General features: G+C 48.6%; 3 protein-coding genes across 3 annotated transcripts; 1 reads left to right on the top strand and 2 right to left on the bottom strand.

Moving 5' to 3' along the window:
* Nucleotides 1–200: 200 nt before the first annotated feature.
* B0J16DRAFT_412427 (uncharacterized protein) lies at nt 201–2,078 on the top strand. The gene is made up of 4 exons (XM_046133299.1): nt 201–347; nt 402–779; nt 825–1,233; nt 1,280–2,078. Exons 1-4 carry the CDS (start codon nt 266–268, stop codon nt 1,935–1,937), a joined length of 1,527 nt encoding a protein of 508 aa, XP_045987768.1. The 5' UTR covers nt 201–265; the 3' UTR covers nt 1,938–2,078.
* Nucleotides 2,079–8,628: 6,550 nt separating this feature from the next.
* On the bottom strand, nt 8,629–9,858 carry B0J16DRAFT_381744 (protein-tyrosine phosphatase-like protein; the record flags this gene model as incomplete). The annotated part of the gene is made up of 2 exons (XM_046131184.1): nt 8,629–9,757; nt 9,812–9,858. The coding sequence occupies 2 exons, from the start codon at nt 9,856–9,858 to the stop codon at nt 8,629–8,631; spliced, it is 1,176 nt and encodes a 391-aa protein (XP_045987767.1).
* A 2,295-nt stretch (nt 9,859–12,153) lies between these two features.
* Nucleotides 12,154–14,145, bottom strand: B0J16DRAFT_317519 (uncharacterized protein; the record flags this gene model as incomplete). The annotated part of the gene is made up of 3 exons (XM_046125372.1): nt 12,154–12,622; nt 12,717–13,691; nt 13,772–14,145. The coding sequence occupies 3 exons, from the start codon at nt 14,143–14,145 to the stop codon at nt 12,154–12,156; spliced, it is 1,818 nt and encodes a 605-aa protein (XP_045987766.1).
* Nucleotides 14,146–24,357: the final 10,212 nt, after the last annotated feature.

Here is a 24,357-nt window from a genome sequence, read left to right as displayed (position 1 = left end):
GAAAAAGAAACCAATCTTTAGAAAGAATAAAGCACCAAACATCGCACGGTGTACGAAAGGCGAAATTATTCTGTCGGCATGGGGGAGATCGGCATTAGTGCTTATCCCCATGATACCCTTGAGTCTAACCTGAATAGGAAAACAATCATGTCTTGGCTGACTGTCACTGATAATGAGAGATTCTGTAAAGGGTAAATAATCCATCTTTCACTCATCATCTTTTTCATTTATCGTGAAGAATACGAGAATTCGGAAGTCCGACGCTATGCTAGAACCATTCTTTGCTCAACCGGCGCTGGTTGACCCGCCGGTAAAGCCACGAGCTCGTAGGACACCTCGTCAGGGTCGTGAGTTCTACACTATACACATTAGTAATGAGAGATTACTGACAGGATGGTTAGCCAAGAAATTCGAGTTTGTATCTTCAGGTCCAGTTGGCAAACCTGCGCCTGAATCTCGCAAGTTCATCCGTAGTCATGTAATGCGTGGCAAGAATACAAAGAAGTCCCCACCCAAGACTTCAAGACCACCCTCAAGTGAGAGTATATCTCCCGATTCCAGCCAAGGTGATGTGGAAGAAGTTCATCGTCCAGTGCCGTTGGCGGTGACCAGCATCAAGGATGACTCCCTATGGACCGTCGGTCATACACATTCCAGAGACAGAGCATGGGTTCAATCACCGTCTCTTCTGATCTATCTCATGAAACCTCCTCCTGACTTAGATCTTTTCACTTTCGCTACGCCCTTGGATAAGAACTCACGGCATCTAATTTACAAATGTACTTCTTTCTCTCCCCTCTGATGTTCTCTACTAACACCCACAGTCCTAACAACTATAAAAGACACCCTCTACCCAGCAGAATGGTGCTTCGACTCAGACCGTCAAAAAACATGCTGGTTCCACTGGCTCCTCGAAGATCCCGCCTACTTGCACTGTATCTGCTTCATGGTCAGCGCGTTCCAAGATCTGGTAAAAAGACAGGATTGGAGTGTTGAGACGAGAAAGAGGCTTAGACACACGATTATGCTCTTGCAGGATAAGTTACAAACCCCGGAGAAGCAGTTGGAGGATACTACCACTGCGACGATTATTTCGTTGGCCATGATGGCGGATGCTATGGAGGATGGGCAGGCTTTTGAGGCGCATTCTAATGGGCTTAGGAGGATCGTTAGGATGAGAGGTGGATTGCAGGCCTATACGCATAACCGTCAATTGCAGATAAAGCTATGTCGGTAAGTTTCTCTCACTCCATTTTATGAGCAGTTACTAACTTGACAGTGTCGATCTTGGCTGGTCTATAAGAAACGGATGCAAACCAGAAATATACAACGGGAAACCAGCATGGGAACCCCTCCTCGAAGCATTCGGGACCGTAGCATGCTCCTTCGACATCCAACCTCCAACACTAAACTTTATGAATCTATACTACACCTGGGACTACCGTCTTCAAAACGCCTTCAAAGACCTCCGCGACTTTTCGTGCTTAGCAAATCGTCTCTCACCAACCGCTCAAAAACTCAAGCCTGAAGCTTTTCAAGAAATTATGCTGTCGATCCAATACCGACTTTTACAACTATCATTCTCTGATCCTTTACAAGAAGCGCTGCGCGTTGGATTACTAGCTTACGAGTCAACTATATTCTTACAAATACAGGGCACGAAACTAAAATCGGATTCTTTTAGGGATCAGATGAAGGAGGCTATACAAGCCGTTCCGGTTTTGGGAGAAGCTACTGCGAATGTAAAGCTGTGGCTGCTTCTTGTTGGTTCGATGATGGTTTTTGAGGGGACGGAGGAGTGGCTTGTGCAGTCGATTCGGAATTTGGCGGGGAGGCAGGGGTGGGAGGATGTTAGGGGAAGAGTGAGGGATGTTATGTGGATTGATGTTATTCATGATAGGCCTGGGAGGGAGGCTTATGAACCTGTGCAGGCTTAGGAGTATGGAAGATACAAACGCGCAAGCCTTGTGTGACCAGACAAACGAAAGGAGAGCCATGAGAGCTCTCAACTCATCTCTCAGCCCGCTGTTGCATATTAACAGGCAATGCAAATACAAACGCCGTTCAATTAATTTCCCAGATTGAAAGAAGCCCCTCTGTCAGAAGTGACCATCCAATCTACAAGTCTCACGCTGGAACGGAAACATCCAGCTTCGCGAGGCAGCTGGATAAGTCTCAAAGATGATTGGATCACATCACCTATACCAATGCAGTCCTCAGTCAAAAAGGCGGTGCGTGGAGGATACAAACACTCCGGCATTGCATTCATTCAAGCTGGGCGGCCGAAAGATACGGTCACACCAAGCCATAAGAGCTCATTTCACAGCTCAACTCATCCTTCAGCCTACTTCAAACACATAACTCACCCAATTGCAGCCCCAGACAACTGCTGCAAGAAGCCGCTTCGCCAAAAGTCATCATCCAATCTGGAAGTGCCAAGCTGGTGACGGATATGGAGCTTCAGCAAGGCGAATAAATAGGTCTCAAAGGCGATTGGAGCACCTCATTCGAACGATACACCGCTTCATTCGCCGCCTTTCTGTTCCGTTTCAGCCTTGTGCAAACGCTGTGCTGTTTCCTACCTCCAGATTCCTTGTTCTCTTGTGGATATGAGTCTTCCTAAACGCTCACCCGGTCTAGACCATACATTCAAATGCGATATGACAAAATGATGGCAAACTTCCTCTAAGGACAGGTGGATTTCCTGTTTCTTTCTGTCTCTGCCGCTCCATGTTATCTGCGGCGTCGTGAATGCTATCACAACAAAGAAAACGTGAATTCTCAACAGTATTCAGGTACCCAGCAAATAATATTCCACCAAACGTATTCCAGTAGCCATGGATTAGATGAATATAAATACCTGTCTCTGTCAGTCCCAGGTCAGATCTTCAAATCACCAACTCTCCTATTAGGTTGACTACCTACTACCTTCACCTAAAATAACAACTTCACAATTTCCACAATAACAACTACAAGACAGTATGTCTAACCGCAACAACACCACCTCTCAGGGGCTTCACAACCCCAATATCACCATTCGCTTTGCTGAGCGCGATGCGACTACCGCCAGCAACCCTACCGCCAGACACCAAGACAATACCCTCGATCGTGTCAACAAACTTTCTTCCGACATGCTAGCTTGTCAGTTGGATTACACTTCCCTGAAGGAGGACCATGACGAGCTTGTCGCTACAGTACGAACTATCGAAAACAGCTAGCGCAAGGGCTTTCTGGAATCCATTTTCAACGCTGTTTGGCAGGCTATTTGGCAGGCTATTGCTGTACTTTTTCTGGTCACTGTTGTAGTTTCCGTGGGCTTTTTGTATATGCTCATGTTTGAGTATTTGAGTACGGATGAGCATGAGTTCCATGGAGGTGTTCGGGAGCTTCGCCGCAATGTTAGGGAGTGGCTTGCGGACTCAGGCCCCGTTGAGTGAAGAACGATGGGATGGTGAAAGATACGGAGACGAAAAAGGACTGATGGAGCGCGGGACCGGGATCTGGAGTTTTTGACTTATTTCTTTTGTCTGGGATACGGATTATGAACGGAAAATATTAGACTGACGAAAATGACATTTGATTTGGAGGGCATTGATAGTCTGTTCTTGACCTTGGTTATGTGACGTGATACCATTCCTGGCTCTTTGATCATTCAACCCAACTCGCGGGCATGAGTCTTCAGTGCGAAGAGAAGTATAGTAAAAGACTGTCTACCTAGATCGAAGACTTGATCGACATCGCTCTCTAAAGGGGCCTGTATTCATCCTAAGCAGTGAGTTCAGGCTCTGCGACCTGCAAGTGGCTACTCAGGGGAAGCTCGTTGACATTAGCATCATGAAGGGGTCTGCATTCATGGCCATGAAGACGTCAAGCTGTTACCTAGATGTCTAGTCCTACATCAATTCTCTGCGCCAGCAGAATTGAAGTATCTCCCGAATATGGATCGGTCGGGAGGGCATACATCAAGCATCTTGCTTGGAGAGACAAAGACCGTTGCGACTAGATGATGGTGCCGTACCCAGAGACCAACTGTTTACTGCATGATTGTGTGCGCTCTTCAAGGCCTTCCTGAGACTGGGTCAAGTCTGGGATCGGAGCTGTGGCCAGGTCAGAACGAGCTCTTTCTTAGTGATGGACAACATACCAGACTATCAAGAACACTAAACAATCAGGCCTCGGTGGCTGAGAAGTCTTGAGGATCATCGCCTGGAGATATTTGGCTGGATCTTGGAAGTTATCTTCCAAGAGCCTGTCGCATCTAATTGCGCGGTCTCATTATCGCTATTGCCATCTGCATCGTCACTGATATGCATGGTCATCCTGTTTCCTATCAAGCAAACACTATCGTCAACGCAACTGTCCAGGACCGATGCCATATTGTGACCTGTTAGCCTCCAAAGAGCAACATGACAAGATGAAAACGGCTAGCAATTGCCGCGATGGGATTGGGAAATCATTTGGGTACTGTCGCCCCAACGTGGCCTTGTCTTGATGATGTACCGGAGGCAGTACTTCGTGCAGAGGCATCGGAGAGCCTATTGCGGACACTAAGCATGGCATTAGAATGAGTAATTACTTTGCAGACTTTTGACACATACTGCAGTAGACAGTAGCAACGAATAGTAGCTTCGCGAATACGCGAGTGATGACCACCATTCATCCTGCTCATGTTCGCTCAAGGTGGTAAACAGCATACTGCTTTAGTCTGTACGTCTATCCATGAACTACTCCCTCGCGCGACTGCACACAACATCGAATCAAGTGGCCTCAAACCGTTGTTTTGATAGGGAATAATATACTATCAGATCTTGGGAAGTGCTTCAGGCTTGTGATGCCCGAGTCCAGCAGCTTTGCACTGTTTGACAGATGAGCTCTTAAAGCTGGAACACATAACAAGACCCATTGCTCGGAATTGAACCGAACAACCCTACGTCTCTACAAGCTGTTCCCAGACTCAGATCGTTTGGACAGTTTGAGCAGTTACCGACAGAGAGGTTCTATGTAAGCTCAATGCATCGTTCGGCCGACATTGTCAGTCAACGTTACCATCAAGTCAGGCTCAAGACTACGTAACATATAACTGACGTAGACGCTTTGCAAATCTACTTCCACTTGTATTAACAAGAAATTAACGTCTCTGTATACGAGTATAGGAGGTCGGCCGAACCTAGGAACATTCCCGTAGACAACCCCATAGTACTCGCTATGCTAGTAACGTTGTAACAAAACAGTGGCAACTCCTATTCTCTGTCCTGGCAACATCCACTCAACTCACTGGAAACTATTTGTAACTCTTTAGTCAATGCCTGAATTTCTTGATTCCAAGAAAAAGCTCGGTCTTGGTATTGCCGCAACACTAGCATCGGGGACCTCAACCAAGCCACATACTCCATACAACGGGGAAAAAGTTCATGGATTACTTATCATTACTTGACCGCAAAGATGCTACCTATCTTGGCGACGGAATTATCAGAAATACTCTTAAGTCCGTTGCAACACCCACTCTTGGTACAACACACAAACGTGCTGCATATGCAAACAGATGATCCAACATCCCATCATGGGCGTCCGTGTATTTAGCTGTTATCCCACTTACTTTTCCCAATATCGTAGATTATGCCTAATTCCTGAAACACCTGCATGAAGTAGAGCGATTGGCTTCTTTCTCATGCGTTCTGCTCACAACTGTATTTAGACATGGGATTGTTGTAATCTCGCATTCTCAATCTTCTGACAGGACAGAATGTGTGCGGGGCCCTTGGGCGATTAGTGCTTACTCTTCTCCCCCATGTCCAAGAGCCGCGACAACACTTCCCACTCAGCTGTGTTGTGGAAAGACCTCTCATTGCTCAGTTCCTTGGGAGGGTATCGTGACGGCTCTTCAATGGCCGAGGCATCGAGGTGATCGTTGTGACATCCTTGTCAGATCTCCGAAGAATTACGGCATCAATTCTCCTACGGTGTTTTTTTTATTTATTTTCTAGTGTTCATGTAAGACGGTGATGACTCGCGATTCGGACCCGAAACTCGCGACTCTTGACCGTAGGAACGCGAGTCGAACATTGGGATCAAATCCTGGTGCTATAAGCCTTTTGACCCGCTGTTGAAAGAAGCGGTATTTGACATTACCTCCGTCTAGGTGATGACTGCAGTGAGAGGAGTGGCATGCATCAATGCCACTAGCCGTGCCGCTAAGTACCTGAATCCTGCTTGTGAATGCCGCTTCAATAGCGTCATGTTGTGTTTTTGAAAGTGAAGTTCGGACTCGGTAGAGTACACTCCACAACATGATTATAGGGCTGACATGAGCCAACTTGTGACTGAACAGCGTCTTGAATTGAGCGGCGTACCGACGAATTGGCTCATAGTTGTGAAAGTGGCTGTCATGATGGTAGCTGTGAGGGTACCACAAACACCAACCAGCCCATCGGGTGTTATATGCGGAGGAATGACATAACAACCACCACATATGCATCTTCAACACCTTGTTTTGTCAACAAGATGCTTAATCAACAGGAAATGTCCTGATGAAACCGAGTTTCATCGTCAAAGTAAGACGGCAATGCCGGTGATCAACATCAACGGCTTCAAGATCTCTTCCACAGAACTTCCACGCTATCGTCGAAAAAGCAAGGGTCCAACACTTGCTCGTGGGTTGGGGTTGCAACGCCGTGGATTCATCCGCGCGGGACCTTTCCCTTTGTGGTTGTTTAGCCCAGAGATGTCAAGCCTCTCGTGCAATAGTCCAGTCCAGTACTAGACTGGCATGCCGTCAGACTGACAAGTACCATTTCCTAGGGGTGTGAACCCAAGCTCACGGTTCGCTCACTCCCCCTTCGTTCTAGGTAGGACCTTGTTGGAATAAACTAACTTTGTGTTGGTAGTAGGGCTGACAAAGAAAGGGTAGATCGGACTACTATCAGGTTAAACGGAGCGCAACGGTTGAGTGTCATTGCATCTTTGTTCCTCAAATGGTAACCAATGCGTTGAAACTCCTACTACCAAACCAATAAGGACATCACGGCTCATGCAGTTGCCGATGAAGCACACTGCGGGAAGATAGTAGGTAGTCAGTCTAGTGACGGAGACTAGAACAAAACAGTCTGCACAAGCAGTGTTAGCTGTCAATCTCATGACCCGCTGTCACCTCCAAAGGGGGTATCAAGATGCGAGAGACTCCCCCTCACAAAAGGCGTCATAAACATCTGCCGAACAAGAAGCTATGACCACTTGTAAAATCTTGTCTACCATGTTTGCAAGGCTATTATGCAGAACATGCTCCACGAAAAAATACATGGTCAGAAGGCTGAAAGGTCTGGTAAGACGATGTATACCCCAAAAGGCAATCGCCGAAGCGCAACTTACTAGTAAAAAGCCGTAAGCAGAATCTGCCAAGAACAACGACTGAGATCAATTCCGCCGTTTCACAAATTGATGCATCAGATGCTATGTTATGTTGGTTGTGATACATACAGTCCTCGGGGTATCAGAAGAATTGGCCCCCGGAGGCATAAGAGACGAAATAATTTGGTCACTTTATGCTAGGTATGATCAGCACTTAAGCTACTTTATTATAGTAGCCGAATGTTTAGAAGACAATTCTTCTGTCACCCACCTGACAGTACAGGCTCACCCTCACTAAAAGTGGCCGATCTGCTTTGAGAACTCTCCGAAGCAGGGTGTTCCATGTATAGCGTGCTGACTGGCTTACTACCAACAAGCCCAATGGAAGCGGAGAACAGAACTTGAATATCGTCAAAACTGCAACTGGGCGTATGCGAGTTGCGTATAGAAAGTGATAATGTCTCGTTTCAACCCCGTCTATTGATGTTATCATCTTGCGGTTTTGCTATTGGTCCATGAACGGGTCAGCCCTACAGTGGCTGTGTCAAAACACCATAGCGGGTCATGAACACTCACGATAGAGTCGGGGAGGTAGATCCATAGGGCTTATCACAATAGTCCGAAGGCATTCGGAGGAAGGAGTACGCTCAAGGCTGTAAGGCTCTCAACTCAGGTGTCATGTTATTTGCTGCGGCGTCGGATCTGAAGTGATACGATCCTTCTAGTGCTGATGTTCGACTCGGACTTTGTCGTCTCGCATTCTTAATCCGTACCCTATGAGCTTGAAGCTCCCCGTCGGACTTGACCCACCCAGGAACGGAACCATTCGATCATCCATCATCCCGTCTCTCTCAACATGGAGCCCGACGCTCCCGGCCTTTTTCAACCTTCTTCCTTCCCACAAGCACGTCTTACACACCCCCATAAGCCCTAGACCTGCCTACCCCGCCGGCTTGCTATCCTTCTGTTCTCTCAATGGCTCGCTCGCTAATGTTTCGACGTCGAAAGTTTGCTGCTACCGAGGCAAAATGTAACAGAAAAGGCGCAAAATGCAACAGAAAGGTCTTCTCGACAGGGTAAAGCTTCCCACGGGCGGATCCGTCGTTAAGACAAGACACGGAGTCCTGTGGAGTCCCCGGACATGTCACTCGGGGCCCGCGGTGAACGGCGTTCAGTCACGGATCGGTAGTGTCTTTCATCGGCGTTTTACGCGGCGCAAAGAGGTCTTGAAACTTGGGTACTGTAACAGCAGTAAATTCCGTTCCCCTCGGACATGCTTCATCCTCACAGGTTCCCACTCCGTGGCGCTGACCCGGGCGGCATTCGGATTCCCATACTCTGACCCGTCGGCCGCTTGACCTCAGTATCAACCCTCGCTTTCTGCAGCGAGAACGCCGGCGTCACCCATCCTCCGCACGAACATCGGAATCCCTTCCAGTCATACCTACCCACGCCAGCACCGCACTTCTCATTCGGACACAGCAGTCGACCGTTAAGCTCTCCTTGCTCAAGCATCCCGCGCATCCAACTCAACGGCTCGACAAAGTAATGCTGGCACGTAGACGCCGAAGATTTCTTTTCAGAAGCTTTGTGGTCCTGGATAAACGGCGCTGTAACAAGTGTCCGTCGACATTTCTTGCATCGTAGACTAAGACCTGAGTCATCGCGAGGCTGCGTTTCTTCATCTTCGAAGCGGAGCCTCGTCGGTGCCTGACCTACTGCAAGGTTCTCATCAATCTCTCGCTTGTAAGCCCACCGTTGATAAACAGGATGCGATTCAACCTCATCGGGACATCCCATCTCCCACCAGAGACCCAGCTGCTCCATGAAGCCCTCGTTGGGTTCCGCCATGGGGCGTGTTCGACGCACAAACGTAAGGGCAGCATGGACGGCTTCTTGCGCGGTATCTTTTCTCGAACGAGTTTCTGCTGACGTCTGTGTGATGGCGGAGTGGGTCGGATCCGAGATGGCAGTAGGGGTGATGTTGGGGTCGAAACGGCTGGGATATCGACGAAGCAAGTAAGCAATAACAGCCGAAATAGACCTCGACTTTCCAGCAGCGCAATGCACAAAGACACCTCCCTTCTTCTTCCTCTTCTTGTCCGAGATATCAAGGTCCTCGACGCCCTTTTCTAACGCGACACCCCCATCCTCTTCTTTCTCCGCATCATGCTCTAGATAGTTCGCACCAAGACCCTCCTCGATAAATCTGACAGCTTTAGGAAGCTCGATCAGCAGATCAGCATCTTCCACGTCGTCAATGTCGATAAGCTGGTGACGAAAGTCCTTTCCGTAATCGATCCAGGGTTCGTCCTTGAAGTTCTTGAGACTTGATATGTCAAAGGGCACAAGAGACAGAACGTGAGTGATGCGACGATCGGTCAGCGAGTCGGAGCGGCGCAAAGCCCAAAGACTGAAGATACAAATTAGCATTGCATATGCGTAAATCGGTCGAGTGGCGTCTCACCCTCCAACGAATAGCTCATCCTGGCCGTCGATCCTGCTGAGCGCCATTTGCACGATACTTTGCTTGAGAAGCTCAAGCTCTCCCGGTTCGAATCGGTGACCAAATTCCTCCCACAGCTGTGGCTTCGAGTCGTCCTCGTGATGTTCTTGTCGTTCGACTGTCTCGGCGAAATCGTCGTCTGCCAGGATGAATGAATGTTTGTCGCAAGTCAAATTTTTCAGCCCCCAAAAAGATGTCAGATTCGTAAATCCACTTGCCGCTTCCAGAAGCTCGTATTTATAGAAACAATCAGATCAAAGGAGCGAGAAAAGAAAAGAAAATCGTCCAGAAAAAGGAATAAAAATTAAGCTTCAATCTTCGGTGTGAATCATGACCTTTCGCATTTGCCCCTCCTTCAACCGCCACAATTAAACTACCCCGCCATCATGCACCGCCACACCACAATCAGTCAATCAATCGGTCAGCCACGCCCGAACTCTTTCGCATCCTTCGAAGCAGCAATTGTCTCATCTATTTCCATCTCCTCAATCGCAAACACCGTCAAGCTTCTACACCATCCCCAGTAAAGCAACGCCTTCGCAAAATAGCCTACTCTCAAAAAGGCAATTCAAAAAGCTACCCACGTGATTCCCGTAGACTTTTATTTCCGCGACTTCGTTTATCTCACACCACTGTGTCCCAGCTGAACTTTTAGTAAACAGCCAGCTGAAAAAACTATCATAATTCTGCTTGCACGAGTTACCTAAACGGGAGTAGGAAAATAACCTGCGCTTGAATTCCGCTTTGAAAAGGAGGTTTTTAAGTTTGCCGACGCCCGAGGCAGTGGTTCATTCAGCCCGTCAAATGCTCTCGTAAATCCTACCAACTAAGCCTTACAGTGAAGTGGAGGGAGGATGCGTCCCTGCAACGGCTGCGAACGCTATGTTTCAGTGGGAAACACACAACTGGTACGTCACATCGGCCAAGATCAGAGACATGAGGTATTTGAAGTCGACAGAGTAGAGTAGAGATAATGGCGTATTTAAAGCCAATAGAGTAGAGAGACAGGCAATGGCGTGCTTAAAGTCAATAGAGGAGAGAGACGAGGTATTTGAAGTCAACTGCAATTTTATCTTCTCAGACTGCTATATATCTATATGATCCAGATCTGGTGTATTCCCTATCGTAAAAAAGCAAATGCCAATATCGCGCCGTTACCCTGTGATTCCTTTTTGTGCCGTTACCCATAAGATAAGATAGAGATGCATGCGACACCAGCGTCAAGCTGTGTCAGCTAATATGTATACGAAGTGAAGCCCTTGTCCTCCCTTCCGATGAAGCCCTGTTCTCCCAACAATCGGGGCCCATTAGCTGCTAACCCCGAAAAGCCTTTTTTTTTCTGCCATCAATATTCAGTATGTACTCCTTCCTTTATCAAATTCCGGCAGTCGTGTAGCTTCATCCTCTGACTGGGTTGTCGGCAGGGATTCCAAGCCCAGTAAGAAAGTAGCGCCTCCACAGACGCATGGCCCCAGGCCTACGTCTTGTCAAATGTGCCTTGTATATTCCTCATCAAACTCATTTTTGCCGTGTTCTTGATCCTGTCGGGCCGGAGTCAAGGTGGCTGTTGGAAAAAACGCCAAGCTGGAAGATATTGGTTTCATGTCGGATCAAACGTTAAAAAAGTGCTGCAGTATTCGTAGATGCAACGCAGCACGTCAAGGTAGCATTCTGTCTGCTGTCCGACAGCACTGCCACAGTGGTGCTTCAGCCCTGAAAGGCAACCCTGGGCGGATAACTGCATCCCTACATGCGTGAGGTCTGCACGCGGAAAGCACCAATTGATCCGAGCGATCAACGGACGCAGTTGAGCGGCACCTTGATTCGTTTTGGACTTGCCGCATCTGCATCATGCGGCAATCCGCCCACGCGATACAGAGTTTTCTCCGCGTCTGTCGTATGCCTCGCCATTGCAAAGCTCGCTGTTTGGATGGATATTCACCCACTTGCGGGCGGTTGGCGTCGCACAGTTGAGTTGAGCTGCCGCTGGCTTGTTTGTTTCCAGACCTTCCAACGGCATGCTGATTGCAGCACGCAGATCACCGTCTTGAAACCCAGGTCAGAATGCTGATCTTCCAATAGAACCTGGACCCCACTGATCCTTTCGGCGCCGGCGGTTTCCCTTTGGTACCCCGCCCTCATCCGCCTGATCCTGCACCCATCTTCGCAAGTCAACACCCACAAAACACTTAGCCGTGACTCGTCACCTTTAGCGGCCGACTGGCATGTCTTCCTTCGCTGGGTTTAACCAGAGACATTTCGTATGTTTATGTGCAGTGTCGCTTCGGGGTTGGATAGTGCGTTTACCGAGGTGTTGGGTCCTCTTCGAGCATGCAGGCATTCTCCAGCATGTTGGTCCACTTTCCACTGGTGCCCGCGTGGCTGTGCTTGAGATGCTGTCTAAAGTGATCCGCTCTGAAGAACTTTTTGGACGAGTTGCACTCTCTGAACTTGTGCACCTCTTGCAGATGCCTAATGCGTTCATCCCAGTCCTGCTCCGTGGCGTGTCGGGGCGCATTACCACCGTTCAGGGCACCAGTACCAGGGCCACGTCCAGATCGTGTAAATTCATCACCGCAGTAGCCGCAGGTGTCAGCTTCACCAGGTCGGTTAGTAGAATCGTGGAAAGCCCTATCGTATCCAGAGAGGGCCGAGCACGACCACGAATGGCGGCGCACATGTAGGGAGTTCTGGTGGCGCTCAGCCTCGTTCTTATTCTTGAAGCGGTTGCCACAGAATGAACATTCGTATTGCTTTTCAGCCTCGTGAGCACTAAACATCTGTCAGCTTCGGGTTCGTATAAGTAAACGTCTCACGCAGCCTCATCTGGGTGGGTCTGCGGAGATTGAGATAAGATCTAACTTACTTGAGTTCCTCAAGCGTCTCGAACCTCTTGGGCTTCTTGGGGCAGCACTCGCACATGAAAAAGCCTTGGACCTTGGATCCGCCTGGCTTTTGCACTTCGGTAATTTTACGTGTGCTGGCACCCGAGACAGTCCTAGAGTGAATTGAACCCCGGCCGGAAATGGAGGTTCGAGGGCTTGGGTTGAGAGAAACGGGAGCTGTGTAAGGCGAGTTGCAAGATGTGGGTGAGATGCCTCCGGGAGAGGGGCCCACAGGTGAACGTCGACCGAAAGAGTTGGCAGTTGTGATGCTAGCAGGGTGCATTGACATGGACATGGTCGAGATGTATGAGTTTGATCGCGAGGTAGGCACTGACGGCATGGTAGCACCTCGAGGCAGACTGGTGAAGCGACCTTGGGGAGATCCACGTCGGGTGATACCAAGAAGGTGGTCGTCATTGGGACTGGCAGCCCTTCTCTTTTGTCCACCAGGCACATAAGCATCGTCAATATGCAGTCTCTTTAGCGATTGTCCATCTTCCATATCCATATCCTCTGCTCCAGTAAACTCATAACTATTTGTCGAGGTGGCATCATCACTGTTGTTCCTCTTTGATCGTGTTCGTGGTGAGCGATCGATATCGGAGCTGTCATTTGGTGATCGGTCTCCATGGAAGAAAGGTGTGCTTCGGGGTGAGATAGCAGAGTGGATTGGCGTATCAGTCAACCTTGCGGGTGAAGCTAGTAGACCACCACGGGGGTGAATGGGCAATTGCGTGGGCACACTGAGGGCGGGAGGGAATCGACCTTCACCAGATGATCTTCGGAATAGGAGCTCGTTGGCTCCAGCGCTGAGAAGGGATCGTGGTGGTGATTTCTCGGAAGGTCGAGTTGAGTCAAGCTTCTTCTTGAGGACATCAACATCTTGATGGGCTGGTGACTGGAATTGGTAGTGGTTATGGTGGAGGCCAAAGCCTGTGGGAACGGACTCGCGGGACCTGTGGATCATGTTAGTTTCATTCATCCAATGTGTTAGTCAAGCCATTGGAGGCCTAAGCCGACCCAATGCTCATCGTACCTGTCAGTTGAGGAGTAACTGGCATAACCCTCGTCTCGTTCACTTGTATTGCTTCTTCGTTGATAACTTGGGCGGTCTTCGTGATATGATGAGTTCATGCTTCCGTAACCACTTGCAAAAGAACCTTGGGCATATTCCCGCTTTTCTCTCATGTTCTCAGCCAAACCGCTAGGTTGATCGTGAAGGTATTTGGGAGGAGGTAGTGGAGGAGGAACGTCGTCTCTTGTTTGCATGCCAGGTATTGACATAGCAGGACTTCTACCGTAAGGCAATTCGTGATGACTCGCGTGCGTTCTATATCGATCGCCTGTAGTAGGGACTATGATGCTCGGGAGAGCCGGACCGGGCTCTCTATAACTGGGAGGAAAGGCCATGTTGTTTTTCGCTTGGCAGTTGGACAACTCGAGCTGAAGATGGAGCAAGAGGCAAAGCAATGGCAGCTGAAGTTCGGGGGAGGTTGGAGCTAGGATGACATAGGACCGAAACCTATTCCGTCATAGAATCGACGGGGTCGTGCAGTGAGAAATCGGTTTCCCGGTTGACTTTTGCTGTTGTATATTTTTAGAGGTTGCCTCCTGATTCTTGTCCTCAATTCAAATTCGACTCGTTTGGTGCTAAGACAATACGGGGTGGATGGTGGTGCTGAAGTGTGGCGATGATGGCTTTCTCGGCAGCACCGAAGATGCTGGTGCAGCTGGCTGGGGCAGGAAGTTTGACGAATGACAGAGCGTATCGGGTGTATGTGTGATAGATGTAGTAAGGAGGCGTTGTTCTTGGTTGGTTAATTATATTGAAGATTGGGCCGAGAAAGAAAAATAAAATAAAACTGTGAGATGGGAAGAAAGAAGAAGGATTGGAATATGGGGATGTGGTATAGAAGAATGGATTGAGAACAGGAAGGTGAGGTAGGTGGGTGCAGCAAGGGCGGTTAAAGTTCAGTTGACCTTCAGTTGACTGACCCTCAGGTTAATGATGCAGTGCAGTGCGTTGACGTTTACGCTCTCTCCTCGCTGGGCTGTCCGCTGTCACACCCTTCTGTTCCTGGGCTTCGGCAAGCGCTGCTGGGACCCCTTGTAAAAGAATATCTACGCCCTACAGCACGGGGGGTGGATTCTAGAGAGGGGGGGAGGGAGTGAAGAGCGGGCCTTATGGGGCAACTCCAAGGGCTGAACTTTTGAAGACGGGAGACGACAGGACAAGACTGGACAGGCCCAGCTCCGAAGACTGAGACAAGGAAATGTGGCGGTAAAAAATGACAAGAAATGTAACTATTGGCACGCTCGAGTCTTGTTATTATTTTACTTGGTTATTATTTTGTTGACCTTGGACGAAAGGGTAGTGAGATTCTTAGGTAATTCATCGAAAAGAGTAATAAAATGTGTCGGAGGGAGGAAAGATACAAGCTGAAGAGAATGAGAATGTGTCAATCAGGACTGACTAGGGGGAGTGAATATCTGCCGATAGAGGGGTGTGCAGACTGAAAGCGATATCGAACTTGAACTGTCTGCCTGTCAGTCACCAGATGGAGTTTGCATATCAGTGTGTTCCTTGTAGCCGTGCTGTAGGTAGCATCACATCAGTGCAGTCAGTGCTCAACGTATGGACAGGATACTGTCTGTAGGTAGCATGGGCAAAGCAAAGGATCCATGTGCTACAATACAGTAAACTAACTAAGTCATTTTCTATAGTTAATCAAGATCATGATGCACCTCCACTTAACGCTCTTACATAAAACGCCGTATTACGCTCATCAGGTGGAATCTCCGGATCTCATCTCACGTCTGTCTCGCATTCTCTTTGCTTACAGTAAAGAGCGAGCAGAAAGAGCAGATCGAGGGGGTGCGGTATCAATCCGCTGTTGTATCCACCATCGTCCGGTGAGGTGAGCTGCCCTACGGACTTTGCTTTTCTCCATGGAGATGGGGGCCCTTGCCCGGCCACCTCAGCCTGGGCTGGGAAGAAAGCCTGCCCTGTATGTAGCCCTGGAGGGCTGTGGGCGTGTAGAGCAGATGAGAGGCATGGGGGTCCATCCAAGTCAACGTTAGCTCCTCGCGGGGAGGGGAGGGGTGTAGGGCTCTTTACATGAACGTTTGATGCCTCGAGGGTGTTTATTCTAGGGGTACGAGATCTTGGTTGTTGGTGCATCTGCCTTACCTCACTCACCATTTTGAAGGCACTAGACCAGACTCACAATTCTCTCTCATAGATCGGTAACGTATTACGCAGATATTGTTACTGTCCATTTCCAGGGACGCCTTCACAAAATACAACGCTGAGTACAGTACAGGCCTCTTCCCTGCTTCTGCTTGCTGCCACTGCACCTCTCACTGGTTAACTCTGTTCCCGTCCGCCTTCCCGCTGCTATTCCTATCCGAAACCCACCAACAACCAACACTTTCACAATTCCATACCTTGACATTTTCTCCAACAAAATGGCAGGCCGCGGACGTCCGCCTATGCTAAGCCTTATCAATCCTGTATGTTCCAGAGCGGCAATCGTAACTTCCGTGTCAAGACACGATCGCCAAATATACGTAACCTAGATATTATCATACGCGCGCTGTATTGTGGCTTTGTCTTTTGTTAATACTACTGTCATTCCCCAATGCCGCCTCGTCATTTTCTTGTGTTTTTCCCCTTACCCACGCGCGCCACACGGGTCATTCTTAGAGCCCGAAACCCAATTTGGTGCAAGTTTCTTGTTTGAGTTAGGTGAGCAGTCAAACGGTCGTGGCTGGCTTTGACTCTAAGAGGGAAACCTTTCCACCCAATGATTTGTGTTCCAAGGCTTGGGTCGCCAAAATAAAGTAGTTCAAGTTCTGTCTCAAGTTGGTGTAAGATTTCTGACACCTTGACTGGCATTCCAATGCCAAGATTCGTATTGGCTTGGTTAACCTAGAAGGTGAAATGAGGCTCAGCGGTGAGTGGCATTTCATTTCTCATTCCTTGGTAAGCTGCTTGGCTATTTCACAAAATGGTATTATGACTCGAATACTCTGATTCAATGATCAACGTTTTGCAATGATTGCGTCGACCCATAACTCGTGCAACCTGCCAAACACAGCAATAGTCAAAATGTCGCTGTGTCAATCCCACTGGACTGAATGTCATCCCCATGTTCTCTTTGCGGGTTTTATTTTCTTTTTGATATGTCACCGTACCAGCATCGGAAATAACAAACGATGCTTACAGCCTTTGTTCTCGGGCAATTACAGTATTTCTTACAGTGCTGAACCAAACCCCGGAGATCAGTGATTGACTAGGGGGACCCTCCTTGAAGCACATCGCCCTCAATAGGGATCGCCTGATGAATGAATGTTTGGTCAGGAATAGGCAATGCTCGCGATATGCGTCAGTCAGAGCGGGATGTGAATCATCTCTCTCTGTTTGGTAGGTTTACGAGTTTCCAGGCTTGTGGCGCTGCTGTCAAGAAGCTTCCAGCCCTAGCTAGTCCTTTCAAGCTTGGACTCCCATCCTGAAGGATTCCTTTTTCCAGTACAACCTCTAAGCGAGCCACTTTTGTCATAGTCAGTGAGATAGATCAGGGACTTTGTATTCAGTCAACAAAATGCCAGATCTTGACTCTCAATTCAAGTTTAATAATCTGAACTATTTACTAGTTAGTAAACCCCAGACCGGCGGGTTCCGCCCGAAGCGTGAACGGGTTAATTCAGTTGCCTAATGATGGAGAACCGGAGCAGCTAACTTGTATTAGTGCTGCTGGTTTCAGCATGTTGCTCCTCCAGGATTCGAGAATTCCGCTTTATCTCGGACGGTATCAATTCCTAGCGTCTGACCGTGTGGCCTGGTCCTTGCACCCGACATAGCGCGGGCAGTCTTGGTCTTGGATACGACACTTGTATGAACCGACTGTATCCTGACCTGATGAGATGAGCCCAGCGGTGATGCCTTACAGGGAGAGTGAAACCAGCCTGTCGGGCCATCATGTCATGTCACCGATATATGGAGTCATTTCGTCACCGAGGACACCTTTCGATCAACATGTCACCGAAACAAGAGATCATGACGCTCGTCCTACTGTACATTCGTGTAATTCACAACTTATAGTGAAGTACAGTTGTACTGTAGTCTGGATGATTACAACATGATTACCAACCCGGCACATGAGAAGATCTCTGTCAAGTCCAACTGGCGGTAAATTCCGTTTGACCAAAAAACAACAGACTAAGCCCTACAGGCCTCAACCTCGTGCTGCATCCTGAGTCGTGGACTCGTGCCGACGAGCACATTTTAGGTTCTGGTCCAAGTGGGGAAAAAGAAAGGACGTGGCTTGACTTTTTTACTATGCGCCACATCTTTTTTCTTCGGGCCTCGGCCAGGGTGTGTGAAAAGGTTAGTCTGAGAGAGAGGACAGTCTCCCTCAGCCCTACCAAAATAGATGCAGCCTGGTCTTGGCATTTGATTTGAATTGCCTGCCCAGTCTTAGGGCTGGCGTTTTGTTGGTGTGGTGAGATTGGCCAAGATACAGTACAGTATCTCATAACGTCACAGAGCGGCAAATCAAATCCTGATACAAGGACAGTTACCATTTATATCTTTTATCTCTCATGTTTCGAGCAGAGCAACGTTACAATTAAGAGTCTTCAAATAATTACATGCATCTGCCGAAGCGTGGAGAAGACGCTCGGTGCACGCATCTCCAAATCTAGCTATGATCAGACGTCAAAGCCCCCCCTCTTGCGTATCAGAAAGGAAATGAGATTGGAAGGTCATGTATGTATGTAATAATTCCGCCGTGGGTCATAGGGCTTTCTCGGTCTCCATGTCCCCGATGGAGGGTGAAGTTATGCCCAAAACTGCAACGCTTGGCCTACCGAAGTTACCGGTCCTTGTGCCACATTGTTTGACTTTTGGTGGCCCGGGATGGTCATTCGGCAGTTCGGTACCTGCTTCTTTTGTGCTTCCATGGCATCTTCTACCTACCACCATCCTATCCTGACACAGCATCTCTAGAGTTCAGTCCTCACCATTACTCGTCATTGTCGTCGTCATTTGCTCAGCCCAGCGACAGCATACGTGATGTGGTGTACTGCAATTCTTGTTGACCTGACCCGATAGTCTCCCACTCTCCGCAATAATGTCTCACTCCAATCGTAAAGCAAACCATTAACTGCAGACTAATCATCATTAGCTCTCCATACCCTCGGGCTCACGGGCTCTATCACCAAAAGGGCAGTCAGCTCGTCACTACCTGCACCTGGCCGTAAATCTTCGGCAGATATTTTCTCGAACGCGCGGACGTGTGAAAAGTCAACCGCCATGGCATTATCCGTCTCTCCTCTTCGCATGGTTAATAGCTCATCCCTTGACATAAATTTCCTAACCGGATAGTTTAGTTTCCACTTTGTTGGTTCAACGGTCAAGCCAGTGGAGATGGGGGATTTTTGTTCAATGCCCGTTTGGCCAAGAAAGTTTATATCATTTCCATATTTATCCCATGCTTGCGATATGTATGTATGTCGCCAGGATCAGTAAACATCTCACGATGAGTCTCAATGTGCCGTGAATGATCTACTGATGGTCAGTCCTTAGTCTCAACTAATTCACACTATCATCTCTAGCACATCAAAAGACCCCAAGGTCAAAGTCCCCGTCGTCCTCTTCAGCCCTGTACTGGCTGGTCCCCTCTTTCTTCTGGGTCCCCTCAACGAGGGCATTCCCTGTAACTCATAGCCCTGCCTGCCCCCAACAACGTTGCAATGAATGCAGTGCCGTTGGGCCGTTTCGGATAATTGTACAGCAAAATACGACGGGCCTATTCCTTGGAAGAGGGAACTTTTTTTTTCGTATGTATATCAGGCTGATCGCCTTACAGAGGCAGCCCAATCAGACTCGTGGGGAGCCCAGGGTGGGAATGAACCCCCCCTTCAACTGCCGAGCGGCAAGTCCCTGCGAGGTGTCAGCACCTTGATTGACTGGACCTGGTCACTGTCGCACCGACGTCCAAGTTTCAGGAATGAAGCCATTCCACAAATCGACAGTCAAGAGTTACCGCTGAACCAGTGCCAATCTACTGTAACTAAGAGACAAGACTATAGTAGGGGATGACGAACCAAAGGAGGCGCAGCAAACACCTTATTCCTCCTTCCCGTAAAATAGCGAGCGTCGATCTCGATAGTGAAGTGAACTACTTTAGTGTTCGGGGATCCATTGAGATGATGGACCATGTTCCGTTCCGAGAGCTTGACAGCCCAAATGCGACACTCAGTCAGACGGGGGACCCTTCATGCATGGACCGTGACTGCAACCGACTGTTATTGAGAGGCTTATTGAATGCTACGCCCAGAGTTTGCGGTATTACAATGTTGCACCTCGCCTGTCAACAATGTATGACCCACAAGCCAGTCGTCCGGAAAACATTATCCTTATACTCTCATGTCATTATTCCGTATGGATATGGAATATCAAACATGCTGACTTAACATTCAGTCTTAAATCCGTACTTCCGCCCACCCCAAACACTTCTCCCCCGGGATATTGTCTCCTTTGAGATAAGACCGTGGCAATCATTCGAACTAACGTGGGTTTGGTGGGGGGTGTTGCCGAGGTTCTTTTTTTCTTCCCCTTCTACTCAGGACCCTGTCATTCCCTTGGTTTTAGAGGCTCGATGGGCGTCTACCGAAACTCTTCGGGGCGCTCGGAGCGAAAACGAGTACAAATCAACAAATGTTGTTCAATCTCCTGTTAAAGCAATTGCAAACTGCACAGCCCTGTGGAAGCGGGAGAGGCGCGCCACAACCACGTCTTCTTCCAAGGCAGTGGCTTTCAGCCCAGCCAGGCGGGATTGGCTACGAGGGCACTCTTGGCAAATGCGGCTCGATTCTACAGTGGGCAACATTGCATTGCATATCACTCTCCTCTTCGTATATCATCCTTGGTGAATTTGGTGGCGAAATACAACGTTGAGCGGTCATGATATGCAGTTGGTTAAACCGTATCCTATTCTTGATACAGTACATACAATACGATGTTAGTTGAGGACTCCAGATGTTGATGTAGCTAATCTGATTCGTCCGGAGATATAACCGCACGAGATTACTGCATTTCCGCCCCTCCGGTCCGTAATTTCCGGCATGACATTTCGTGCGAGTTCCGTATCAATCAGGGGGCATTTCAAAGATCGCTCCTTGCCCAATATGACTCTGTTCTTTGCGATTCATATAGAAAAAGTGGAGTTGATGGCTTGGGTTAGACGCGCGGTTCACAATTGTTTCGGAGGGCCGACCAACAACGACCCCAAGTCTCCCGGCGTTAGTAACAGAAACAGGACTTTTGTAAGGGTTGCGACTGCATGCCTCGCCGATTATCTAGGTCACGCGACACGGAACTATCCTTCATAGTCGTAAACTACTGTGGCTGAGGGGGTTTGGCCAAGGTCTTGTATTTGTGATTTCTCATCATAGCCACCAGAAGAACGGGGTTTACAGTGACATCCTCACCGCAAGAGCTCTAGATGACTCTTCCATGATGCTCAGAATCACCTGGACGTCTCCCTCTCCATATCTCAGCCGTACCCTGCCCTCTGGCCACCCAGCTTGGCAAGTGGAGAGAGAAACGCATCGAGCCTCTTGGCCTTGGAGCCCCCTTATTATGGATAGCCAATCCACTTGCTTGAGGAACTTTACAGCCCTATCCAAGGATTCCACATGCCTCGGCTGACTTGGGATATCATGTCCGTCGAAGGATTCTGCCTTTGACGGCCTCCAACGCTGTATAATTGCCTGAAACTCAGCCTGCAACACGTTCGTATACCAGGATCCTGTACGAGGCTATGAGCGAGAAGTAGGCTGTCTCGATATGTCGGCAGCTGATGGCTGCAGCGGGCCGGGAAGATCTTGTGGGGTTTTTGCTTATCGCACTGACAAAAAGCAAACACAGCTATTCCCTTCCTTTCTCCCGAGCTCAAAGATCTGGATTGAGATCGAGTGTCTGCTATTCGCTGGTATCCGATCGACTTACTCGCTCCAACACTGAGGAATCAGCCCAAATGACAATGTCTTGTCTGACACGAGTTTGTCATGTCAGGCAAGGGATGTGTCTCGCTGTACGACACTATTCGCAGCATTGACCTTGGCCCTGGAACTTTCTCATTTGGGTCGTCGCCGCTCTGCCAAGATGGACACATCAAAGGATTATACGCGCTTTACTTATTTGCCTCGACTAACTCTTGGTACCGGCTCTTGGTATGACAGAACATGTCCCATTTCTCGCTTCGCCTCTTGGAATCCTTCTCCGCGTAACGAGATGATGGGAAATGCACTGTCAGTCTCGCCATTCTGCGCCGCTGTTCTTGACTCGTAGAGTATGCAACAACATACCTGATAGGGCTCCTGTGCCCCAGTTGTGCTTCTGATCCTCAGAGCCAACACCAAAGTGCCTTTTTACAGTATCATCATACATAACAAGGATTCGAATGCCTGTCGCCCGTTGAAAATTCCAGTCCCCTCGTTAAAAAAGGTAATCGTTATCCGTAGGGCTGCAATTTACGTGAGACAAAGGACAGGGCGTGTTTTTGTCAGAACAGAGACAAGTGCCGATGACAGTCCAATCCTGCTTTTTGTGAAGCTGTTAAGCGAAGTCGATCCTTTATCTGAAACGGGGTTATTTAAGGTTACGTCGGACGATGAGCCCTGACTGGAAGGATTGGTCTTCGCTTGTCAACTCTGGGGTCCATTTTGGGTGTCACGTTGAGTTAGTTGCGAGCGGTGACATTTTGAGTTGAATCCTTCGTTATTATCTTCCTGGTCTGAAGGATCAAGCGACATGAATTAGAGACTCCATTTGCAGGTGATATTGACATGGTAGGATCATGACAGCGATCGACATTTGAACAGGCCCATCGAATGAGATGAGGGGTGTAAGCAAAAAGAAGAGGGGCTACCTCGTACTCATCCTGGAATGCTTCCAGAAATATTCTGGAATCATTCCTCTTTAGGTTGTTATCACAGGGGTGTTAAGGCCTCCCTGTCCTAGCTTGGAGGCATACTGCGCTGTAACTGTGCTGTAGCATACATATTGGACTGCAACCAACAACAACGGCATCTTCCGTTTTATTGAATTTGAACCCATGTTCGTGGTCTTTCTCCAGATTAGGTAGTCTGGTTCACTAAACTCTAGTACCGTATTCATTCATCTTGGCCCTGTTAGTTCAGGTTAGGTTACTAACGTTAACACCCCAAACTCTACTGCAGGGCGCACCTCGGTGCTTATGCGGACCAGGCTTGTTTTGGCGATTAAATGCCCTACCCTTGTCATTTATCACTGACACATATTGAAGTCCCTGTCAAGTCCATAGGGCCTTGCACTGGTTAATTCGAAACAATCACATGCATTCTAACAAGTGCGGAAGTTGAGCTGGAGGCTGGTCCGTTCATTTACGGATACACTACGCCCTTGATGACTATCACTGAGGCTCGAGCACTTTGGATCTCCATTCGGTGCAATTCCGCGCGGAATAGTTAAGTAAACCTGAACTATACGATCCACTTGATTGCGTTGACCTGAATGAATGGCATCTTCCGCGTATGGTCTGGGCCTTGATCTAGTGATTCCGAGAGCTTGGAAGTGAAACTAGGAAGTCTTGGGCAGGTACATAATTACAGCGCGAGCTCAACGGATGAGAGGAACAAGGGCGAGTGCAGGATCTACTTTGCTACGCCTCTTGGTAAATGGCAAATAATCCCTACCTGCATAGCATGTTTTCACAGGCTTTTCAACAACAACTCAGCCGACAAAACAATCAGATCATGGTCTTCAGTATCAGGTCAGCAGTTTGGTGAATTTGATTGGTGTCCATCTAGGAAACCTTCTAGAACGGAGGTGTTTGCCCTTCGCAGACTTGCCTCCCGTGGAGATCAGTCAAGTCCGAAAGGGGTCGGACGGAGGCTATTATGTGTATCTTCCGACCACTGACGTCGGTCCAAGCTTAGCCCTTCCCTCCATTTTAGGTTTTTGTATGAGCTACGGTAGTTACTCCATAACTACACCCTGTTCCTGGTAGGGCGGGGAGACAAGGAGAGAGAGTCAATGCCGCTCACCTTTTCCGTCAGCGGAACGGCAGTGAAGAAAATATTGGAGCTGAGTAACTCCGTAACTCCACTTGTAAATAAGAGTCTTTTGGCGATCGAGATACAGGATGAGGAATAGCTTGATGGTGATCCTAAGATTGTGATATGCTGTGCCTCTTTGTAATTTAACATCTAGATAATGGATGATATGTATGAGGAGGTAGTCTATCTGCCGTACATCACGAGTAAATCTCCGACGGTGTTTCTTCTTGTCATTCTTCAACCCCAGCAAAAGACCTGCACCTGGGGGAACTTTTACGCACCCCACTACTGGTTGCGGCAGTAGAGGCCGCGCGGTGAGGGGATCTCAATTCTCAATTCAAATTCAGGGCCTGGGCATGGAACTGGACGTGTTTTGACTTGTGGGGGTTTCGATACATGGTTCAGGTTTCGAGCGGTAAGGCCAGCCCAGTCCCAGCTCAGGGATCATCTAATACCTTGCTTGCCCTGTCTAGTACTGTAACCTCGATTGCGATGCGATGCGAACGTCGCTTCGCG

Source organism: Fusarium flagelliforme, assembly GCF_020744385.1.
Source record: "Fusarium flagelliforme strain FIESC 12 MPI-CAGE-AA-0113 chromosome Unknown B0J16scaffold_2, whole genome shotgun sequence".
Taxonomy (NCBI): domain Eukaryota; kingdom Fungi; phylum Ascomycota; class Sordariomycetes; order Hypocreales; family Nectriaceae; genus Fusarium; species Fusarium flagelliforme.
The sequence above is the reverse complement of the archived record's forward strand: the minus strand, read 5'-3'. Positions and strand labels throughout refer to the sequence as shown.

Excerpts from the sequence above, each read along its gene's own strand:
- B0J16DRAFT_412427 (XM_046133299.1), top strand. The coding sequence starts at position 266 with ATGCTAGAACCATTCTTTGCTCAACCGGCGCTGGTTGACCCGCCGGTA. Across the intron at positions 348-401 it reads TAGGACACCTCGTCAGGGTC|CCAAGAAATTCGAGTTTGTA; the intron begins GTGAGTTCTACA and ends CAGGATGGTTAG. Across the intron at positions 780-824 it reads ACGGCATCTAATTTACAAAT|TCCTAACAACTATAAAAGAC; the intron begins GTACTTCTTTCT and ends TAACACCCACAG.